The sequence below is a fragment of the Poecilia latipinna genome, unplaced genomic scaffold, assembly GCF_001443285.1.
Source record: "Poecilia latipinna isolate Pla-1442-1.1 unplaced genomic scaffold, P_latipinna-1.0 Scaffold445, whole genome shotgun sequence".
In the NCBI taxonomy this organism is placed as follows: domain Eukaryota; kingdom Metazoa; phylum Chordata; class Actinopteri; order Cyprinodontiformes; family Poeciliidae; genus Poecilia; species Poecilia latipinna.
This window is the reverse complement of record NW_015113061.1, coordinates 132,491-154,556: the sequence shown is the minus strand read 5'-3', so window position 1 is coordinate 154,556 and position 22,066 is coordinate 132,491. Positions and strand designations below refer to the sequence as shown.

General features: G+C 40.2%; 2 protein-coding genes across 3 annotated transcripts; both read left to right on the top strand.

Annotated features, from left to right (window-relative positions):
* The first annotated feature begins 425 nt into the window (after positions 1-425).
* On the top strand, positions 426-15,605 carry aox6 (aldehyde oxidase 6). Of its 2 annotated transcripts, none has more exons than XM_015038562.1 (35): positions 426-524; positions 1,296-1,353; positions 1,449-1,545; positions 3,367-3,475; positions 4,714-4,840; positions 4,971-5,032; positions 5,151-5,228; positions 5,385-5,465; positions 5,540-5,684; positions 6,277-6,369; positions 7,103-7,254; positions 7,441-7,534; positions 7,616-7,725; positions 8,277-8,461; positions 8,547-8,709; positions 8,784-8,861; positions 8,937-9,106; positions 9,190-9,316; positions 9,641-9,763; positions 9,841-9,937; positions 10,013-10,137; positions 10,212-10,345; positions 10,458-10,545; positions 11,438-11,524; positions 11,613-11,804; positions 11,876-12,103; positions 12,190-12,285; positions 13,206-13,334; positions 13,411-13,485; positions 13,950-14,002; positions 14,081-14,195; positions 14,285-14,350; positions 14,431-14,619; positions 14,690-14,857; positions 14,942-15,605. In XM_015038562.1, the coding sequence occupies exons 1-35, from the start codon at positions 471-473 to the stop codon at positions 14,990-14,992; spliced, it is 3,999 nt and encodes a 1,332-aa protein (XP_014894048.1). In that variant the 5' UTR covers positions 426-470; the 3' UTR covers positions 14,993-15,605. The 2 variants fall into 2 exon arrangements, with proteins under 2 accessions (XP_014894048.1, XP_014894047.1); XM_015038561.1 differs by having other exon boundaries at positions 5,148-5,228.
* Positions 15,606-15,997: 392 nt separating this feature from the next.
* On the top strand, positions 15,998-21,685 carry bzw1a (basic leucine zipper and W2 domains 1a). The gene is made up of 12 exons (XM_015038564.1): positions 15,998-16,103; positions 17,755-17,827; positions 17,906-18,082; positions 18,149-18,243; positions 18,328-18,393; positions 18,496-18,631; positions 18,897-19,006; positions 19,786-19,956; positions 20,044-20,190; positions 20,385-20,523; positions 20,631-20,753; positions 21,532-21,685. The coding sequence occupies exons 2-12, from the start codon at positions 17,764-17,766 to the stop codon at positions 21,561-21,563; spliced, it is 1,260 nt and encodes a 419-aa protein (XP_014894050.1). The 5' UTR covers positions 15,998-16,103; positions 17,755-17,763; the 3' UTR covers positions 21,564-21,685.
* The last annotated feature ends 381 nt before the right edge of the window (positions 21,686-22,066 follow it).

Here is a 22,066-nt window from a genome sequence, read left to right as displayed (position 1 = left end):
GTCATATTAACGCTGATAAAATTAGAGTTAAGCAGCAGGGCGAGACAGGAAGTGAGCTATGAAAATAAAATACACCCTATCATGAATTTGAAAGAAAAACAAGTAAAATGGCTTGGAAATCAACTATTACTGCGAAAGAATTTTCTCACAATTCATAAAATAGAGACAAAAATCCGATTCTCACTTATTTTTAGTTCATTTTGTAATTTCAATCAGCTACAAAATATCAATTTGATGGAAAAAAAACGTCATCTTAAGTATTTCAGAACCACAAACTGGACCAAACCTCATGAGTCAACAAGTAACGATAAAAAGAGCTATCTCCAGAAAGTCTGACTCTGAATAATGTATAAATCTGGAAATATATAAATTTTTCTTTGACCCGAGACTCTTATTTTGAAAGTTGCACCACGGGAAGTGCCGCAGAGTTAAAGTTGCACTTGTGCAGCAGCTGTGCATGCAGTTGCAGGATGTCTGGACAACAAGAAGGAGACACTCTGTGCGTGTTTATCAATGGGAGAAAGGTAAACTGATCCTTTTTCACATGAATTATGCAGTTTTTGGCTCAACCTGCAGACATTTTAACTGTTCTCTTCTCGGTTTCCTCACTCAGACAGAGCTTTCAGATTTTTGTTTACTTTTTATAACCCAGAAAACATGTTGCGTTTGGTTTAGAGGAGAAGGCAGCATCGATCCGAGCAATAAAGTGTGTTTATATAAGTATATATTTATATAAAACTTCACATTTCGGTCAAATTTAAAGAAGGGAAGTTGAGGTGTCCTGCTGACATTTGTCACGGCTCAGATTCTAGTACAGAATGACGTCACTCGGCTAATCAAATAAACGCTCTTTTGGTTTAAAGTTAATACGTTATTAGGGTTAATAACCAACGAAAAGGACTAAATATTAAGTTACATTTTTATTTTTATTCATCAGAATCACACCAAAACTGTTACATATATAAGAAAAACATTATATAACAGGATTTTAGACTTTTTCAGCTAATACACAGTTACATAACGTTTGTTTTCTTGAAAGTTGTAGTTTTTAATGGTGTAAAACTTTTTTAATGGTGTAAAACTGTGAGATGTTGTAGTTTTCTGTTTATTTATTGTGCAAACTGTAGAAATAATTAGTAAAAACCTCTGGAATATCTTGGAATTTCTGCATCTATTTTTAACACCAGAGAATTTTCAGCTGTAGATATAGCAGCAGAAGGTTTTTGAGGCTGTGGGTTTCATTTGGTTTGCAGACACCTGAATAAATAAACGCTGCATTCTCTGTGGTTTAACAGGTGACTGAGAGCCATGTGGATCCTGAGACGATGCTGCTGCCCTTCCTCAGGGAGAAGCGTATCCTTCAGAGCAGCTCCGACTCCATCTTCACGTTCCTGTTATAGTTTTTCTTTATGAATGGAGGTTTGTTTTGTTCTTGACTCTTATCTCAGTGAGGTTAACTGGAACCAAGTCTGGCTGCGGCGGCGGAGGATGCGGGGCGTGTACTGTGATGGTGTCACGCTACCAACCCGCTACCAAGACCATGGTGTATCCTTTATTCTCCTGGTTCTTCTTCTGTGGTATTAGAACTAGAGATCTTCTTCTGATGTTCTCCTAAATGTTTCAGATCATCAAACAAATATTAAGATAAAAGAAAACAGGTTTATGAATGATAATTTTACTGTGAAAATATGTAATAATTGTGATCAAAAGCTACACATTTTAGCCTAGCATATGCTAAAGCTAATGAATAATAAGTTTTGAAGAGATTCTCTAGTGGTTTCTGGACTGTGAAGATGGTAAGCTAACATCCTTACTTGCTGCAAAGTAATAGCAAAGTTATTGTTTAGTAAAGAGATCGATGTCTCATAGAAACTAAAGCAATTTAGAACTAACCATAAAACATATAATTAGATATAAAATACACAGTTATAATAATTCTAAAAACTTCAAAACAAACAAATGTCCCTCAGGGTTCCAACACAGTTTTGAAAAGTTTTGAATCTGATTCCATCATTTTCAGGTCTGCATAAAGCAGACTTTATTTCATATTCCATTATTTTAAAATATAAAAATCAGAATTTCTAAAAAAAATAAAAATAAAAAAAAAAAGCTAATTGATTTATGTCCCATTCATTAATGTTGGTGTGGTTTTTCAAAATTTAAAAAGGACTTTGTCTTTTTTTGCCTCAAGATCACTTTACTCCTGGGTTTAAACAGGACCCAACGTTCAATTCAGATAGTTAACAAAGCTTTGAATTTCATACTTTTTAAGAATATAATTTAAGGTCATGTGTAATTAATCTTTTTGGTTGTATTTCTGCAATTTTATGTTAAATAAGCTGATTTTAATATCTATGACTCTTCTATAAAAATAATAGTTTTCTTAGTTTCCTTGAAAGCATCTTTTTACGCCTCAAAAATTGTTTGAACTGATTATGAAAAAAAAACCTGTTAGCTAAATGTGTACTGGTTAACACAAGCACCAGTACACAAATCAATAAAATGGTAGCAATACCTTTGAGGTTGTTGGTATTTACTTACATGTACCAACAGCTTTTGCTGTTTTATCTTTGGATAATGGCAGATATCTGAATTGTTAGATATAAAGAAGAGAACCACATTAATTGGTTGGTTCCCGTGGTCTGATTAGACTCCGCCCATTTTTGGCATGAGGTCTGCTGATTCTCCAAATTCAAATTTAATGTGCTGCAGTGTTTATAATGTGTACATTTGATTATTGTTGTTGGGAACAAGGGAAAATTTAATATTAAACAAAGTGGCATGAAACACAGCAGAGAAGAAATTTAAATAATTTCCAGGCAGAGAATAAGAAGTCAACACTTCTGCTGCTGAACCTCCTTACAGAAAAAAAAAAAAATTCATTCTGGGTGTGTAATCCAATTCACAGAAATAAAAACAAATCTGCACAAGGCACATCTGGAGCAGGTCAGAGTTCAGATTCTGTCTGTCAGCATGAGTCTGCAAAATCTAACTGTCTGATTTTTATTGGCTGTTGACTGAAAGTTCAAAAGACGAGGCAGATAAACGATGATATAATAATCAGAGGAAAGTGTTTTGGATTGCTTGATTTGCAGATTTGCTTGAGATGTAGTGGACATCTGTGATAAAGTCTCATCTGAGTTCACAGAATTTATCAAGAGTTCTCAGATCATGTTTGCTTCTCAGAATGATGTTGCAAAACAGAACTGCATGCTACATGTTGCAGAGAGACAAAGGCCAAGGTCGCTCCAAGTTAAACGGTACATCTTTGGGTTCATGATGACAGAAGCAGTTGGTCTAATAAAGTCAGAACTTTTGCAGTACTTCCAGTAAAACAGTAGCAGTTTCCCTTCACTGCACAATCAGCCATTACTCAGCCAATGCCTGCCTCCTGCCAGTCTGTCAGCTCTATGGAGCCGCCATCACCACAGTGGAGGGTATCGGCAGCTCCAAGACCAGGATCCACCCCGTGCAGGTCTGTCCCCATTTTATTTGGCTGTTTTGCTTAAAATACTTGGATATATTTGCAATTTTATGTCAGATTTTACCAAACCTAAGCACCAAAAACTTGGAACTTTGTTTTCTACACGTTGTTTTCTTAATGTAAGTTTTTAATTAAGTTCTAAAGACAAATTTAACTCAATTATATTTGAGATAATTCAAAAAGAGAAGCACAATAGATTAAATACACAAAGAATTTAAGAAAAATACTGGACATTTTAGGATTTACCAGTACAAATTACAGCACAGAAATGCATCACACTCACTGGTGTTTACTATAAGTAATGTTATCTCATGACATGAAAAAGTTGCCTCTGTCCTATTTCCCCATACATGAACCTTTGCCCCACAGCTATTTTATGGTATCAGCAAGAGAATGGCTTGATGGTGTAAAACTGGATGACTGTGCAAAAACATCTGCTCTGTGTTAGGATCTCTTTATATAGTAGCTGTTTGTTGCTATTTCAATTGAAATTTCTTTCTTCTTTTGAAACACAAAATACATGCGAAGCTAAAGGTTACTGAGATATTTAGCCATAAGCAGAACCAGCTGACAGAAGTGCCAAGGGTTTGTTGAGATACCATAATGCCAGGAGATGTTGCAGTCAGGAGTGGCAACAGTTCAAGAAGTCCTTAGTTGAGATCCAACAGTTGGGAGTACTGAGGCTTTGGCAGTCTGGAGACCAACAAGAGATCAATCTGTGAGAAGTTACTAGAGCTTTGGGTAGCTCAGAGTACAAAGGGATCTAGCAGTGGGAATTACCAGAGTTTAGGCAATGTACAGTTCCAAGAGATTCAGGAATGCTAGAGATTCACCAGCTTCGGAGGAACAGCACCGTCCAGTAAGGAGTACTGGAATTCAAGCATTCCAGACTTCTGGTAGATCAGGAATACCAAGGGAGCATAAAGGACTGAGGAGGTGCTGAGTTGTCCGATTTATTGTAGTTGGATATCCTGGGCATTCATTAACTATAGTTTAACTGACTGTCTATAGTATTAGTCAGTCAGTTAAACAAGAGGTTCAGGCATTGTAGGGTACCAGTACATCCGGTTGTTAAAGTATTGCAGGAGTCTAGCTGGTATAAAGTACTGGACGATCCAGCAGCCTGGAGTATTGAGATCTGCCGGTCAATAGTACCAGGGATTGTAAGAGACAATGATTCTGGAAATTAAGCCAAAGAGTCCTTCATCCAGTTGCCGTTATTCCCTCAGGAGCGAATAGCGAAGGCTCACGGCTCCCAGTGTGGATTCTGCACTCCGGGGATGGTGATGTCCATGTACGCCTTGCTGAGGAACAAGCCAAAGCCAACCATGGACGACATCACGCAGGCTCTGGGTGGTTCGTTTGCTTTATTAAACTCTAAGTACTCACTGGCCCAGAATAAATTCTTGTTACACCTGAGACCAAATGTAGAATTCAATAAGTCTTTCTTTTACACAACCAGATTGTGGTTTTTGGTGATTTTCAGGAAATCTGTGTCGCTGTACTGGATATCGACCCATTGTGGACGGCTGCAGGACTTTCTGCCAGGTTCGAGTTTCATCATTCAGGAATTATTCACTTATACTGTCTCTTCATTTACTGCCTCTGCTTCGTGTTTCACATGATGGTCAATCATAAACAGTACCAGTCTAATCTGTACCAGCAGGAAGGGAACTGCTGCCAAGCCAATGGAGGAGCCGACTGTTGCCTGAATGGAGAAGGAAATACCAATGAAACAGAGCATGTGAGCTTGTCTTACAGTCTTTTCTTGTCCCTTTTTCCAGCATTGTACCCCTGTTCCACCAGCTTTTCTCTTCCTTTCTCCACTTTTACACCAATTACCTTGTGTTGTTTCATCATCCAGCCTCTAAAAATCTACTTTTTACAACCCAATCTTCAGGAAAAGCCACGACTATTTGACCAAGAGAAGTTTCTTCCCCTGGACCCGACCCAGGAGCTGATCTTTCCTCCAGAACTGATTGTAGGTCATCAATGTGCAGCTCTCTACCCTTTTTGTGTAAATATGCATTAATCTCTTTGTATGATGATCCACAGTTGATGGCTGAGGCGGCGAACCCCCAAACATTGACCTTTCATGGGGAGAGGATGACCTGGGTGTCCCCCACCTCTCTGGAGGAGCTGGTCCAGTTCAGGGCAAAGAACCCAAAGGCTCCACTGGTCATGGGCAACACCAACATAGGTCCGCAAGGGTCACTAACGCAATACCAATCATCCAGAGTCCTGAGTCCTCTCTAATCTCTCCCAGAGTCCAACAGGCTTGTGTTTTCATGGTGCCATGCACCCTGACAAGCTTCCCAGAGCCTACAGCATCACACACCCACCACCATGTTTAACAATGGACATGTTAGGGTTTGAATGTAGGCTGGGAAAGTGCTGAGTTTGATTTGATCATTTCCCAAATCTGGATAATTATTTTATAATGATTGACTTTCCAGATTTTAGTTCTTTATGTCTTATTTTGTTACCTGAAAGACAAAAAATATGATTAAATAACGTTTTCTGCATTAATTTATAAACAAAACATAAGTGCTTGTTCCAGTTATTGGAAATTCAGTTTTTTGAGTTGCTAAAAAGATCTAAAAAGAGCTATTTTGGATCTAAAAAGATCCAAAATAGCACTTTGGCTTCTAGATCCTTGTTTGTTGTTTTTGTTGTTTTTGTCATCTAATGCAAACAGTTCCAGTTAAAATCCCAGTAGAGTTTATGTTTGTGATGGTAGGACTGAACCGGCTTTTAGACTAAACATGGTGGTTTCTTTCTTTTTATTGAAGGTCCAGACATTAAATTCAAAGGCATCCTGCATCCACTGATCATCTCTCCCATGAGAGTCAAAGAGCTGTTTGAAGTCTCAGAGGGAGAAGACGGTGAGTTCCTCTTTGCTTCTTCCTGTTTGTTTAAAAACCTCATACAAATTGGAAAATCTTACTTATTCACTGTGAGATATAAAATGTAACACTTTTTATTACATTCTGGTGAATTTTTGAAAGCTACACTCTGCCAAATAAGTGCAGCTCAAACTATGAGAATATTCTGAGAAAGTTCAATATTTTAAAATTAAATTAATGTATTATTTAAACATAGGGCATAATATTTTAAGTCTTTATGGTTTAACGAGAATGAAAATCTAAAAGTTTGTCTCAGACTATAACAACAGATCAATAAAAAAATAATATTTTAAACAGGATTTTCATATTTCTATGCACTCACACATTGGTCTGAGCTCCTTTTGCATGAATTACTGCATCAGTGCAGCGTAGCATGGAGGAGATCAGCTTGTAGTTCTACTGAGGTTCAGGAAATCCACTTTGCTTTAAAACCTGCCTTCATCTCATCTTCATCATTGGTTCTGTTGTCTCTCATCCTTATGAAGATCCCACAAATTCACAGGATCTATTCTACCACACTTTTTCTTTCCACTCAACTTTCTATATATTTAAGTTTTTCACAAAATTTGTATTTTCTGAGACACTGAAGTTTGAGTTTTCATTCTCTGGGATCCATAGTCATCAAAACTTTAGTTAATAAGGACTTAAAATGAATTATTTTGTCTAATATTTTCAGATTTGCTCTGAATTTGTCTTTACGTGTTTGTTGCAGGTGTTTGGGTCGGAGCCGGCTCCAGTCTGTCTGAGCTCCAGTCTCTGTTGGAGAAAATGGTTCCTCAGCTCCCAGAGGAGAAGACGGAGCTGTTCAGAGCTCTGATCCAGCAACTGAGGAACCTGGGCAGCCTGCAGATCCGCAATGTTGCCGTAGGGACAATTCATTACTTATTGGTTTTCTTGCTCAACTTCATTCCAGAAATTCAGTCCAGAACAGTCAGTTGGATAAAACTTACAGTTGTTTTGCTCAAAAAGTAATAAAGAACCAACAGGCAGGTTGTAAATGCTCTTAAATTAATGTATAAATGTTTCTGGGTAATTGTTTTTCATTTCTAGTCTCTCGGAGGAAACATCGTGAGCGCGTATCCCAACTCAGACCTGAATCCTGTTCTGGCTGCTGGGAACTGCAAAGTTAAAGTCATCTCCATTGGTGAGCTGCCTCCACTTCCATCACTTCTACTCAACAAAGAAGTGAGATCCTTTCTAAGCTAGTTTTGGTTGAATCCTGCAGGAGGAAGTCGAGAGGTTCCTCTGAATCAGGACTTCTTCGTTGGATTCGGGAAAACCATCCTGAAGCCGGAGGACGTCGTCGTCTCAGTTTTTATTCCATTTACAAGAAAGGTGCAAAACTCTTCTTTAATCGATCGCATTTGGACGTTTCGTTGAGCTAGACACTGGCTTGAGTTCTGATTGGTTCTGAATTGATGACATTATTTAATTCACTAATTAATCAGGCTTATAAATGACTCTTAGGATTTTAAAGCGACAGTACAGAGAAGTCTCCATGTTTGCAGGAAATTAGGAACTACAGCTGTTGTGAATAGCTAATATACTTGAGACCCCCTGCCAAAAATGCTAATAACTGCCTTTTTAAATAGTTTTAACACCAAGTATTACGGTGGCCCAGAAAGCCACAGGACACCTTAGAAAAAATGTTATGCTAAAACAATTGTTATGCTAGCAAGTTGAGCTTAACTTCCATTGTAGCATAACTTCTGTTTTAGCATAACTTGCATTGTGAACTTTGTTGTTGCAATGTGGCTTTTGCATTAATAATTTGAAGCTACACTCCACAGAAAAATCTGCAAATACTGAACTATGAAGAGTCATGTGTCTACTGTGGGCTGTAAAAAGGAGTGATCATAACTGTAATACCTTTATCTGACCTGCAGGGGGAGTATGTGCGAGCTCTCCGTCAGGCACCAAGGAAGGAGGTCTCCTTCGCTACGGTAACGACTGGAATGAGAGTGCGTTTCTCCGAGGGATCCAGAGTGGTTCAGGAAGTCAGCCTGTACTTCGGAGGAATGGGTCCAACCACCGTTAATGCCACTAAGACCTGCAAGGCCATCACTGGAAGGTCGGATGTTGGTATTATTGTGTTCTTTCATGTTGTTTTAAACCCCTATCTGTGTTTTATCCTTTCCTGTTTGGTTTTCCACCAGGCCGTGGGATGAGGAGACGTTGAATCAGGCGTACGACGCCCTCTTGGAGGAGCTGGATCTCCCTCCATCCGCTCCTGGTGGGAAGGTTGAATTTCGCCGGTCGCTGACGCTCAGCCTCCTCTTTAAATTCAACCTGGAGGTCCTGCAGAAGCTCAAAGAAGCGGTGAATACATTTCCTTTTAAAGCTTTTCTACCAGGACAGCATCCAGCTGCTTTAACTTCCTCATTTCTTGGCAGAACGTGATCAAAGACGAGCTTCCGGAAAAGCTGCAGCCTCTGCCGAAAGAAATCCAACCCAGTCTGCAGGATTTCCAGGTCAGCACTCGTCCCTCAGTCATTCACATCACAAACACCTGGTGCCACCTTCATAACGCTTCTCCTCTTCTTCAGCATGTGCCAAAGGACCAGGACAGTCAAGACCCAGTGGGGCGTCCCATGATGCACCGCTCTGCCATCAGCCAGGCCACAGGGGAGGCGGTGTACTGCGATGACATTCCCAAGACGGACGGGGAGCTCTTCATGGTTCTGGTCACCAGCTCTCGGGCACACGCTAAGATCGCGTGAGGAGAGGATCCAGGAAACCTTCAGCTGGTTGGAGTTTTCACGTTCCTATTTTTATAATTTGATGCTTTTGGTCCGACAGCTCGCTGGACGTGAGCGAAGCCCTGAAGCTTCCAGGAGTTGTTGACGTGATCACAGCCAATGACGTTCCAGGGAAGAAAGCCCGCCCCACGTTTGGCTACGAACAGGAGCTGCTGGCGGAGAACCAGGTGAGGAGAAACGCTGGGTTACATCCAACAACCATCCAACAATCCATCCATCCTGGTATGGAAGTTTGAGTTTTGGAAAATATTAACTTTTTAGGTTCTTCCTTTGGATTAAATATGTTTGGTTTGACTTTTTGTCTATAAAGTTTCTCATAAGTTAAAGAAGTTGTGTGTAATAAATATTGCCATCTAGTGGTCAAGAAGGAATAGCGACAATTTTCTTTTTTTCCTTTTCTGTTTTATCCAAGCTCAAAATATCCAACGTATAATAAAGATAAGGACTTTTAAACCAGGTGTGAAAGGCTGAGTCTCTCCTGTTTTGCTCAGGTGTTCTGCGTTGGTCAGACGGTTTGCGCTGTTCTGGCCGATACGAAGACGCACGCTAAGCGAGGAGCAGCCGCCGTGAAGATCACCTACGAAGACTTGCCAGACCCCATATTCACCATCGAGGTGAGTCTGTATTTTCACCTCAGCTTCCTTTGACGTGTTCACTCATAGCTCATCACAGCGTCGCTCGTTTCTCTCAGGACGCCATCGAAAAGTCGTCTTACTATGAGCCACGGCGAATGTTTGCTAGAGGAGACGTGACTGAAGCTTTTAAGACTTGTGATCGAGTTTATGAAGGTAAATATCTTCAGATGAACATCAGTAAACATGGTTAAGCTTATCTAATTGTTTTTGTTGTGTTTTTCCTCTCAGGACAGATTCGATTGGGAGGCCAGGAGCATTTCTACATGGAGCCTCAGAGCATGCTGGTTGTTCCCGTTGGCGAGGAGAAGGAGTTCAAGGTCTACATCTCCACCCAGTGGCCCACTCTTATTCAGGTACACAGTGGAGGAGTTAAAAGCTGTCCTAAAACTGAAACATAAACTTAGAAGAGATCATTTTGTGGTTTCAGGAAGCAGTTGCAGAAACGCTGGACATTCAGTCCAACAGAGTCACCTGTCATGTGAAAAGACTGGGCGGAGCTTTTGGAGGGAAGGTGATTGTGACCTCCGTCTTGGCCTCCATCACCTCTGTGGCTGCGTGGAAGTGAGTCTCATGAAAAGAGAAATTTAGAAATTATTCTTATTATTTAAGATCTCAAATTTAACAATCAGAAAATTCCTCAACATAATGTTTACATTTGTTTGTTTGTTCCTAGAACCAACCGAGCTGTTCGCTGTGTTCTGGAGAGAGGCGAGGACATGCTGATCACCGGGGGGCGTCATCCTGTCCTGGGAAAATACAAAGTAAGAAAAAACTCAAAGACAGACTCAAAGTGCCTGAGATAAAAACAACTTGGTTGGACTTTCTGCTCACAAAATCCAACAGGATTAAAGAAGCACCGTGGATCAGTTATTGCCATCTCGTGGCTGAAGCAGGAATCATGTTTTGTTTTTTTCCTAAATGTATTTTGGAAATAAAATTAGCCAGCTGTTTTGTTTAAATACATTTTATAGATATCTTGTTCCCGGAAATAACAAATAAGACAGAACACTCAACAAAAGTACAACTATTTAGTAAGTATTTATTTCAAGAGTGTAATTATCTCAAGGCATCTAGTGTGTGAAATAATCACATTATAAAAATAATTGATGTTTGGACTTTCCTGAAAGATTAAAGGAACCCCATAAGTCACATATTGCCATCTACTGGCTAAGTTGGGTATAGCAGTTTACGTTTTTTTCATATTTCGAATTAAACGTTAGTCATTTTAGGAATTATTCATTTGCCGTAGTACCCACTAACTAGAAAAAAAATGGATCCTGTTCTGGAAACAACGATGAAACATAAAAAACTCATTTAGTTACGTCCTGTTGTGAGACATTATATTCCAGGACAAAAGACGCAACATAAATCTCAAATATATTTATCTGAATCCATCTTAGCTGCGTTATCTAAATGAGAGTTGGTCTGAGTTATGAGTTGCCATTTCTGTCCAGAAATTCCCCAAAATTTAAAGGAGCAGCTGGAACATTGACTGCCATCTACTGGCCAGAACAGGGATTGCAGTGGGAAAGTGGAAAAGATGGGAACTGCAGTCTTTTTTTGTTTGTTCAAGTTTGTATAAATTGAAAAATTGTCTGGTTTTTATTACCAAGATTTCAATTTATTCTGAGTTTATTATGAAACTTGCTTCAGGTGGGTTTTATGAACAATGGAAGGATCATGGCTGTGGATTACTACTATTACGCCAACGCCGGCTGCTTTGTGGATGAGTCTGTGCTGGTAGGTCATTGAGTTTATGTTCTTAGAGAAAATATTCACTGACCTTCAAGAATATAAAACAGAATCACTGATTTGGACCGTTTTGTAGATATCTGAGAAGATTCTGCTTCATCTGGACAACGTTTACAACATTCCCAACATGAGAGGCCACTCGACTGCCTGCAGGACCAATCTGCCCTCCAACACGGCGTTCAGAGGCTTCGGCGTCCCGCAGGGCCTGCTGGTGGTGGAGAACATGGTCAATGACGTTGCCATGGCGCTGGGACGCCCCGCAGACCAGGTCAGAGGTCATCTTGGTGCCAAATGGTCATCAGGAAGTACTTTGCTTTCTGATTGTGAAATGCTCTGCAGGTCAGAGAGGTCAACATGTACAAAGGCCCGTCAGCCACTCACTACAAGTTCGAGTTCAGCCCGGAGAACCTGCATCGCTGCTGGGACCTTTGCAAGCTGAAGAGCGACTACAGCGCCCGGCGCCAGGCCGTGGACCAGTTCAACCAGCAGAACCGCTGGAGGAAGAGGGGCATCGCCCTTATTCCCATCAAGTACGGCATCGCCTTCGCAGAGAGCTTCTTAAACCAGGTCCGTGAGGTTCTGTTCACATCGCTTCCATCTGGATCCATGTCAGCTGCCAGAACATTTTCAGGGTTTCTGTTGGTGTTTGTCAGGCCGGAGCGCTGGTCCACATTTATAAAGACGGTTCTGTTCTGGTGACTCATGGCGGGACGGAGATGGGTCAGGGGATCCACACCAAGATGCAGCAGGTACTGAACTCAACCAGATGTGGCTGGTTTTTAGGACAAATATATTTATACACATTTCTGATTGTTATTTTTAGTGGAAAAATGTTTCTAAGCACAAAAAAACAAAACTTCACCAGTCACAGAAAAGACAATAAATAATAATAAAAAGAGCAAAATATTAGTTTATTTTCAGTAATATTATATGGATGATTAAATAAATGAAAAACTAAAGAAATATAAAATAAAAAACATAATAAGGGATTGAAAAACCTTAATAATTACAATATATAATAAATTCAATAGAAGTACAGCCATTTTTGTAAAGTTAAAAAGAAACATAATTTCTTGGTAGAAGTATAAATAGCTAACAATTAATTTATTAATGTGATTATAGAATAATTAAAATGTGCTAATATAATTAAATAAAATAAGAAGTTATTTTATGTAATGAAAATAAAAAAGGAATACAAGAAAATAGCAATAAAAAACTCAATATAAATTAATATTCATAACACAAGAATGCCAAAAAAAATCTTATATAAATGTAACATACATTATATTATTAAATGTAATTTAGTGTTGGGAAAACATTTTAACAATTATTAAATCAATGTAATAAATAACTTTCTTGAAAATAACTTCACAGTAAAAAAATAAAAATGCAAATATTTTTTTCTAAGTAACAAAATTATTTGTGAAAAAAACTCTAATAATAAATTCTAAAATGAAATGATACTTTATTGTTATTATATTATTACAGAGCTATTGACATTTAACATATATCAAAAATAAATTACTCTGAAAGTGAACATTTCAGTGAGTGCAAATAGTTTTTCTGAACCTGAACCATGTGGATCATTTTAACTGGATCTGCTTTATTTATTTCTGAACAAACCAAATAACTTGATGATAAAATAACCTGGGATCCTGTTTGCTGTCAGGTTGCAAGTCGGGAGCTTCACATCCCGACGTCAAAGATCTTCCTCAGTGAAACCAGCACCGGCACCGTTCCAAACACCTGTCCCTCCGCTGCTTCCTTCGGCACCGACGCCAACGGCATGGCAGTCAAGGTGAGCCTTGTTCCTGCTGTCTGTGCTGCATGTCTGGGCTTCCTTTGCTCATTTCTGTTGTTTTTACTGTTTTCAGGAAGCCTGTGAGATTCTGTACCGCAGACTGGAGCCGATCAGGCTGAAGGACCCTAAAGGATCATGGGAGAGTTGGGTATGAAGTGTTGGAAACATGACGTTGAGCCTTGAATGGTTTCAATCAGTGGTGGACACACTTCCATGAATCTAATAGTGGAGCTAATTTTTAGCTTACAGCTTCTGACAACTTTCAAAAATGTTTAGCGCACTTAGCTTCCTCTAAATTATTTCTCTCCATATAATTTGTAAAACGTTAAAGTTTGAAGCTGTTAAGAAGTCTTCAAGTAGTGAGTCTTAAAGTAGGAGAAATCAACCACGATAAAACTAATATTTATGATCAGTGCTTTAGCGTTTGGAGAACTAATACCTGTGATTGACACTTTAGCATTAGCGGGACTAATATTTACACTTAGCACTAGCAGAACTAGTGCTTTGGCGTTATGATTAATGCTTTAGCATTAGCAGAACTAGCTTTTCCGTTAGCAGTGCTCACCATTGGTTTTAATGGGTCTGTAACATTATTGTTTGCTCTGATGGCAGATCAAGGAGGCTCATCTGCAGAAGATCAGTTTATCAGCCACTGGGTTCTTCAGGTACATCTAAACTCTACTGCTTCAGGTCTTTCCTGACCAAAGCAGCAGGTGAGAACTTTCTCCTCTGTTCCTCCACAGAGGGGAAGACCTCTACTATGACTGGGAAAAGATGGAGGGCCATCCGTACGCCTACTTTACCTTTGGGGTGTGCTGCTCTGAGGTGGAGCTGGACTGCCTCACAGGAGACTACCGGGTGTGGATCTGCCTGTTGTCTGAACCGTTGGAACATCCCTCGGGTTTGTTGGAAATGGAGTAACGTCGGTGTCTTCCTGCTTCTTGCAGACACTGAGAACGGACATTGTGATGGACATCGGCAGAAGCATAAACCCGTCTGTGGACATTGGCCAGGTAGGACCCGGTTAAAGGACCTCACAGCAAAAATGTAGATATTTGAACTTCCTTACCTCTGTGTTTGTTGTCTTCGTCAGATTGAAGGAGCGTTCACGCAGGGTCTGGGTCTCTACACTCTGGAGGAGCTGAAGTACTCCCCAACCGGGATCCTGTACTCCCGAGGTCCGTCCCAGTACAAGATCCCCGGGGTGTGCGACGTGCCTCTTAAGTTCAACGTCTACCTCCTGCCGGACTCCTACAACCCCCACGCCATCTACTCCTCAAAGGTCAGCACCGAGTGGTGAAGGTTTCTCGACCTATATTGGACCTCTCTCATGGTTGTTTCTGGCGCCATAGGGAATCGGAGAACCCACCCTCTTCCTGGGCAGCTCCGTCTTCTTCGCCATCAAAGACGCGGTGACGGCGGCTCGCTCCGACTCCGGACTGTCGGGCCCATTTTTCCTGGACACGCCTGCGACTCCGGAGAGGGCCTGTCTGGCTTGTGCCTCGCCATTTATTAAGAAGGTAGAGTTGAGGACGGTTTACTTAGACTCCTAAAAGTGAAACGTTCATCTTGAAATTACAACTTTAATCTGTTTTCATTCACAGGTTCCAACCAGTAAGCCGGGATCCTTCAAACCCTGGGCCTTAGACATCTAAAATCCATCCAATCCACGACCTAATCAACTGTGAATTAACCTTAACCAACAAATGTACTTATTTTCCTGTAAATGGTTTCCACTACAAGAGAAATGAATCCATTTGCGACCATGAAATGTGTCACTGATTATGTGATTTTGCTCCTAGAGCAGAATAATGAAATGAACCAATTTTGGATACTGATTATTTTAACTCCACTTTTGCAAGAATCAATCATGCAACTAGAGGATCATTTTAAAAACTTGTAACCACATGTAAATGTGTAGGTAACTTTTTAAAAATCCTGTAATCAACAATAAATTGTGCATAAATTCAAAGATTTGAGCGAACTTGTTTTTTTTTTTGTTTGTTTCTGATATCAGCACTGATGCAGAAAGATTTTCTTTTTTTGTCCTGTTAAATAAGGTTTTTATTCAAAACGTTCCATATTTTCAGAGTTTTCATGCCCTGGGTAAGTGCCCATCTAAAACCTTGCCACTTATGTAGAGCCCCATTGTTCTGTGGGGCTCTACACAAGCCCCACATAAATAAAGAAAATCAACTGATTTTCTTTATTTATTACAGTTTGAGTTCGATTTTAATTTTACGTATCCATCAATAGCATATGACCCTGTGAAATTGCTTTTTATTTAAACTGCTTTCATGCTAATAGCTTTAGCTACACATGAGCACTTTTATTTGCTGTTTTTTTAACACCGTTTTTCCCACAGCTCTACTAATCACTACAGATCATCTGTGTAAAATACACAGGTTAAAACTTAAAGTTCATCTTCGCCTTTGTCGGATGCTTTGATGATCTGAAATACTTAAATATATATGACCAAAAAAAAGGAAAAATAGAAGAAATCTATAAGGAGGTAAATAATATACCAAAACCGGACATATAATCTAGTAGACACAATGAATTGAAAATAAAACATAAACTTTGAGCTTTGGGTGGGTTGGAAGAATTGGTAATCCTCCTCTTCTCATCCCCTCTAACCACGCATGCGCGGTGGGCGGAGCCAGCTGTAGTCCTGACGGGAAGGTCTTTTTGTTTGGGCCGCTCAGAGACTTGACATTTGCTTCACTTCCCCTGGTTCACAACCGTTTTTTATCTGCATTAATTTCGGTGAGTATACTCACCAGAATCCTCAAGTGTTCTCCAAATTGTGGGTTGTTTATTTGGACCGGCGGCATGTTTAATTAGTTGTTGTAAGTCAAGTTTAGGGGCTCTTTTGGAGTCGGGGGTTTTGGTCCGACGTAGGGCGAATCCTGTTTGCTCCAGTTCAGTTAGCTTACTGCTAGCATTAGCTGCGCTCACGCTTTCTTTAGCTCTGCTTCAACAAAGTGTCACGGATCGGCGTGACATTGCGATGGTAGGCTGTGTTTAAGTACAGACCAACTGTCCTTAGATCTCAGTGAGGTTTGAACCGAATAATGCTGGTGATGTAAGCCCGGTTAGTAACGCAGCAGGCCCGGCTAACAAACAGCGGCCCGGCGCATGGTGAGGCCCGAAGTTAGCCTGAGCTAATCCCTCAGTTAGCCGGCTTTAGTATGAAATGATCCCAGCTTACAAATGATCAGATTGTTCAGGAATATTCCTGATATCCTTCCATGTTGGATTTACACACAATTCCTCATAAAAAGGCCGATAATGGCGGCAGTTGTTCGAAATCACGACCCGACACCCACCAGCTCCATTGTACCTCCCAGCTTCGCCTTTTGTCTGGCCCTCCTTCCTTTTGTGAGGCGCTTCAAAAGCCTCACCTGTGAGGAAAAAAATAAGGCTTAAATCTGTTATTTTGCGTCATTTTACATTAAATAACTTTAGAAAACAGTTTTGTGGTGTGTTTAAAAATAATATGTTGGTAATTATATTTCTGAGCGTTGAGCAAACTACTGTAAAGACCGCAGGCATGAAGACATGTTGGGGTCAGGTGACACGATGTGACCCGATCAGCCCGGAAATTCATGCCGCACCTGATAAATATGACGGGAAAGAGCATCAGGAGACTTTCTTAGTAACACCAGTGTTATAAATTAAATGTTGAGACAGCTGGGACATTTTAAATTAAGTTTTAGGGAATTTATTTTCACCCCTTGCAGAATTAGATTACCAGTAAAAATGGATATGTTGACTTAATTGTCTGTATTTTGTTAAATTCAATCAGTGTAAAATATATTTTAAAAATCAATTTTCATATTTTGATTATTACTCTTTCGCATAAGCAGTCTTTTAAGAGGATGGTGTGAGCAAAATGGTAACATAAACTTTTACATTTTCTTGTATTTATTTCTGTAACTGAAGTTTATAAACATAAATTTGGTTTGAAAAAACCTCTGTATTGTAAAACTTTTCTCCTACATTATCTGTAGCAGATGTAACTCTAAGACATCCAGCAAAATGTTGAATAAAAAGATGAATTTAATCAATATTTTAAATCTTATTTAAACGGGCAGCAGCTTGTTGTATTTCTAGTCAGTCAGATGTTTTTGTTTTATTTTCTTGCCAAGCTGATCAGCAGTGTGCAGCAACACAGCTTGTGTGAAATTATGTTTTTAAAACATTTAGAAAAGACTAGTTTCCTCCTGACTTTGGTTAATTTTAAAACAAATTTACCAGCAGTTTTGTTTGTTTTTGTGAGTAAAATCATTGCCTTCCATCCAGTTTGTTCAGTTTCACTGTTTATTGTTGAATAGAGCTGCAGCATGTCTGAAAGGTGTAAAGTCTTTCTTCTGTTGTAGTTTGGTCATTAACCGTTGTCTTTGTCTCCTCCCAGGTGTCTTTTATGAATAATCAAAAGCAGCAAAAGCCAACGCTAACCGGCCAGCGTTTCAAAACGAGGAAAAGAGGTAACTGCTCTCCTCTTGGCGTTTCTTCCTCCGTTTCTCTGCTTCTGATTTAACGTTTTTATTTTCACCCCCTCCTAGATGAAAAGGAGAGATTTGACCCTACTCAGTTTCAAGAAAGTATCGTACAAGGCTTGAATCAAACTGGCACTGATTTGGAGGCGGTCGCAAAGTTCCTTGATGCCTCTGGCGCCAAACTCGACTACCGCCGGTATGCAGAGACGCTCTTCGACATCCTGGTGGCCGGCGGCATGCTGGGTAAGTCTGAGAGAGCGGCGGCGGTTTGTGTTTGAGTTTCCTGAAAGCTAACCGTGTGTCCCACAGCACCAGGCGGGACGCTGTCTGACGACTTGACCCGTACCGAGTTCTGCCTCTTTACGGCGCAGGAAGACCTGGAGACCATGCAAGCATATGCTCAGGTACGACGTGACGCAGCGATGCAGCGCAGCGCTCCGGTGGGTTTAAACAACAGACGCTGACGAGGTTTCTGTTCCTCTCATCAGGTTTTTAACAAGCTGATCAGGCGCTACAAGTACCTGGAGAAGGGCTTCGAGGAGGAGATCAAGAAGGTGAGGAGACGCAGCTGTTTATAGATGGAGTGGATTATCGCTGCAACGAGACACCTCAGCGCGGCTGCAGCACCTGCTAACGCTGCGGCTGTTTGTTTGCAGCTGCTGCTGTTTCTAAAGGGGTTCACTGAGTCTGAGCGCAACAAGCTGGCCATGCTGACCGGCATCCTGCTGGCCAACGGCAGCATATCCGCCTCCATCCTGACCAGCCTCTACAACGAGAACCTCGTCAAAGAGGGTGAGGCTCCACACAGCCACTTCCTGCTGGGGTTTACCACTTCCTGTTCCTGTGTTTGACCCGAATGTGCCCAAAACTTTCACTTTATCGTAGCAGAACTTAAAATATTGTTCCTCAAGTAAAAGTAAAAAGTACTGATCAAATTATCATTTAATGTTTAAAATTACATAATCAGATGCACAGAATTATGAAGCTAAGTGGAATGTAGCTAGTTTAAATGGAACTAGTTTAAATGTAACTAGTTTGTACCCGGCTCTGCTTCTAGGAGTTTCTGCAGCTTTTGCTGTCAAGCTGTTCAAGTCGTGGATCAACGAGAAGGACATCAACTCTGTTGCTGGCAGTCTGCGCAAAGTCGGCATGGACAACAGGCTGATGGTAAAACGTTACGGGAGACGCTCTCCGTCTCCTGTAACCATGGAAACATCCAGTGCTTTTACAGACGAGCCGCCTGAAATCCAGATGTTGACCTGATATTTGAATATTTAGATGAAAATAAAAAAAATCTACTTTTTAGAGTCATTTTTAAAATGTTGAGGCAACTAAACTGTTTTTATAAGAAAAGTTGCTGCTGGTGAATCTAGATGAAGTAGATTAGCATTTAATTTGTCAATAAATAAGCAAACTAATGTATTGTGTGAATATTTTCCACATTGGTTTAAAGTTTTCTGTTGATTTTGATCCAGTAAAAAAAATTTAAAGGCAGAAATCAGGTTTTAAGACCAGATTTCCATCATGAGGACGGCTGCTAAAATGACAGTTACCACAATCCCAATAGTTTTACTAAGAGTGTTTATGTCAAAGTGTATGAATGAAAAGTTAAGTAGAAGGAAGAAATTTGCACACACTGCATTTCTGAACTTCTCTGTTCAAGTTAAGTGCAGCATTTTATTTGTGAATTAGAATTAAACACTTAAAATATGACTTGCAAATTCAGTTTTAATTGTTAAATGTTAACTTCATTCTATTTTATGAAATTGTTCCTTCTATTGTTGCTTTATCACATAAACAACAAACCTTACCTTTTTGTGGACATCAGATTACGATGACTTTAGCTAAAAAGGCTAATAGCATCCATGTTTGATAATTTTCCAGTAGTTTGTCCTGAGCTGCGTCTGACCTCGCCTGCTTTGGGATTGCTTTATTTCTTTCTTCAGGAACTCTTTCCTGCCAACAAACGGAGCTGTGAGCATTTTTCTAAGTACTTCACCGATGCCGGGCTGAAGGAGTTGTCCGACTTCGCCCGCAACCAGCAATCGATCGGCGCCCGCAAGGAGCTGCAGAAGGAGCTCCAGGAAATGATGTTGCGTGGAGACCCTCAGAAAGAGGTGAGCTTCCTGCTGCTGTGTAACTCCATCAACAGAGAGGGGAAATGGGTGGTAACCATCGGTAACCGGGCGGTGTTTGTTCCTCAGATCATCGCCTTCACCAGGGAGGAGATGAAGAAGGCCGGCCTGTCAGAGCAGGGCATGATCGGCATCATCTGGACCAGTGTGATGAGCTGCGTGGAGTGGAACAAGAAGGAAGAGCTGGTGACCGAACAAGCCATCAAACACTTGAAGGTGAAAAAAAATCAACATTTTCTAAAAAGTTAAATTTTCAAAAACCATAAAATGAATTTATCACCCGTTTTGTTTTCATCTTTACAGTTGCTGGAGGCCTTTAGCTCCAATATGATCAAAACAAAGATGTTAAAGTAAAAATAATGCAGAGTTGTGTTGTAAAATCTCCTGTAAATCTTTTTTTTTTTTTGCAGCAATACAGCCCTCTGCTGAAAGCCTTCAGCTCCCAAGGTCTGTCTGAGCTCAGCCTGCTGCTGAAGATCCAGGAGTACTGCTACGACAACATCCACTTCATGAAGGCGTTTCAGAAGATCGTGGTGCTCCTCTACAAAGGTCTGCCTCCAACTGAGTCACCGCGTTTTGTTTTCCTGTTTCCGTTGTGTTGAGTTGTGGTTGAGTCGAAGCAGGCGCTTTGAGAAACTTTGTCTTCCGTCTCTCAGCTGACGTTTTGAGCGAAGAGGCCATACTGAAGTGGTACTCTGAAGCCCACGTCGCCAAGGGGAAGAGCATTTTCCTCGAGCAGATGAAGAAATTCGTCGAGTGGCTGAAGAACGCCGAGGAAGGTATGTTAGCTTAGCGGCTAATTTACTGAGCTTTCTCCAAAAGAACCAATAAAAGAATGTGAATGTACATCCTGATCATAATGGACGCCTCGTTTTCACTGAGTGACAATGAAAACTTGTGCACCGAAACACGGAGACAAGGCATCAGATTTCTGATAAACTTGTATCTTTGTTCTTTTTGACTTTATTTAAAACGTTTTGCTGGTTCTAAAAATAACCTTGATAATCAAACATATAGAACCATGTCACATGAAACTAATATTTAAACAAATGCCGTTAAATTGTTTCATCATGGAAGTTTCCTACGTCACTGACTTCAATCACGTTTGCAGCATTAGCTTATAGCAGTAATGCAGCCACAGGCTAATGCTAAGTCTACAATCTAATGTTGGTTTTTTTTAAGCGTTTGGAGTCTTTTTAGTTTAAAAAAAAAACAAGCAAATGTTAGGGTTTCTAAACTCTACAGTTTTTGTCATAATTATCCTGTCCAATTAAACTGGTTGTCTTCAACTTGTCACAACTCTCCTGAACTCTTCATATTCCCCTGAAAAAAACCGTTATGGTCCAAAAGTTCCTGACATCCACTTTGAAACATGGTAGTTGCAGCATCATGACGTGGGAACTGACCCAAAACCATCAGGTGTTAGCTAGAAAGCTAATGAGGATTTTATCTTTTATTTTTAACAGAATGTGTCAAAATAAAAGTTGAACTGTTTGAACATGGCTTCAATTGGGCTCCAAAAACTCTTGCTAAAAAATCTAATTTTCTTTTCTGCAGAGTCTGAATCTGATGAAGAGGAGGCAGACTGAAACCTTCATCACCAGACGAGCTTTTCCAGTTTTTTTTTTTTTTTTTTTTTTTGTTCCGTTTTGTTTTGTAGCAGCAGGAGCAGTAGAATGTCTTGGCCCTTCCTCTTCTACCTCCTGTTACTGATTTCTCTCCACAAACACTCACCTCTACCACTGAAAAGTTTCAGCAGTATTTAAAAGCAAACGCTCCTGGAGGAGCCACGGCTCCGCCGGGGAATCAGGAAAACCAGGAATTCTGCCCTCTGTTCTCGATTCGTCTCCAATGCCTTCTGTAATCTGGATCCAAGGATTCGGAATAATCCCAGCCTCTTGTTTCTGAAGCAGGATTGGGTTTATATTTAAGGGAAGCCATGCGACTGCAAGGCTGACAAATGTAATCGGTTTTGCCAAAGTTTTTTTTATCCCGTTTATTTTGCTTTGTTTTTTTTTTTTTTTTTTTTTTGCAAATTCCCTTTTGTTTTTTTTCCACTTTTTTTTCCTCTTTTTTCTCATACCTTTTTTAA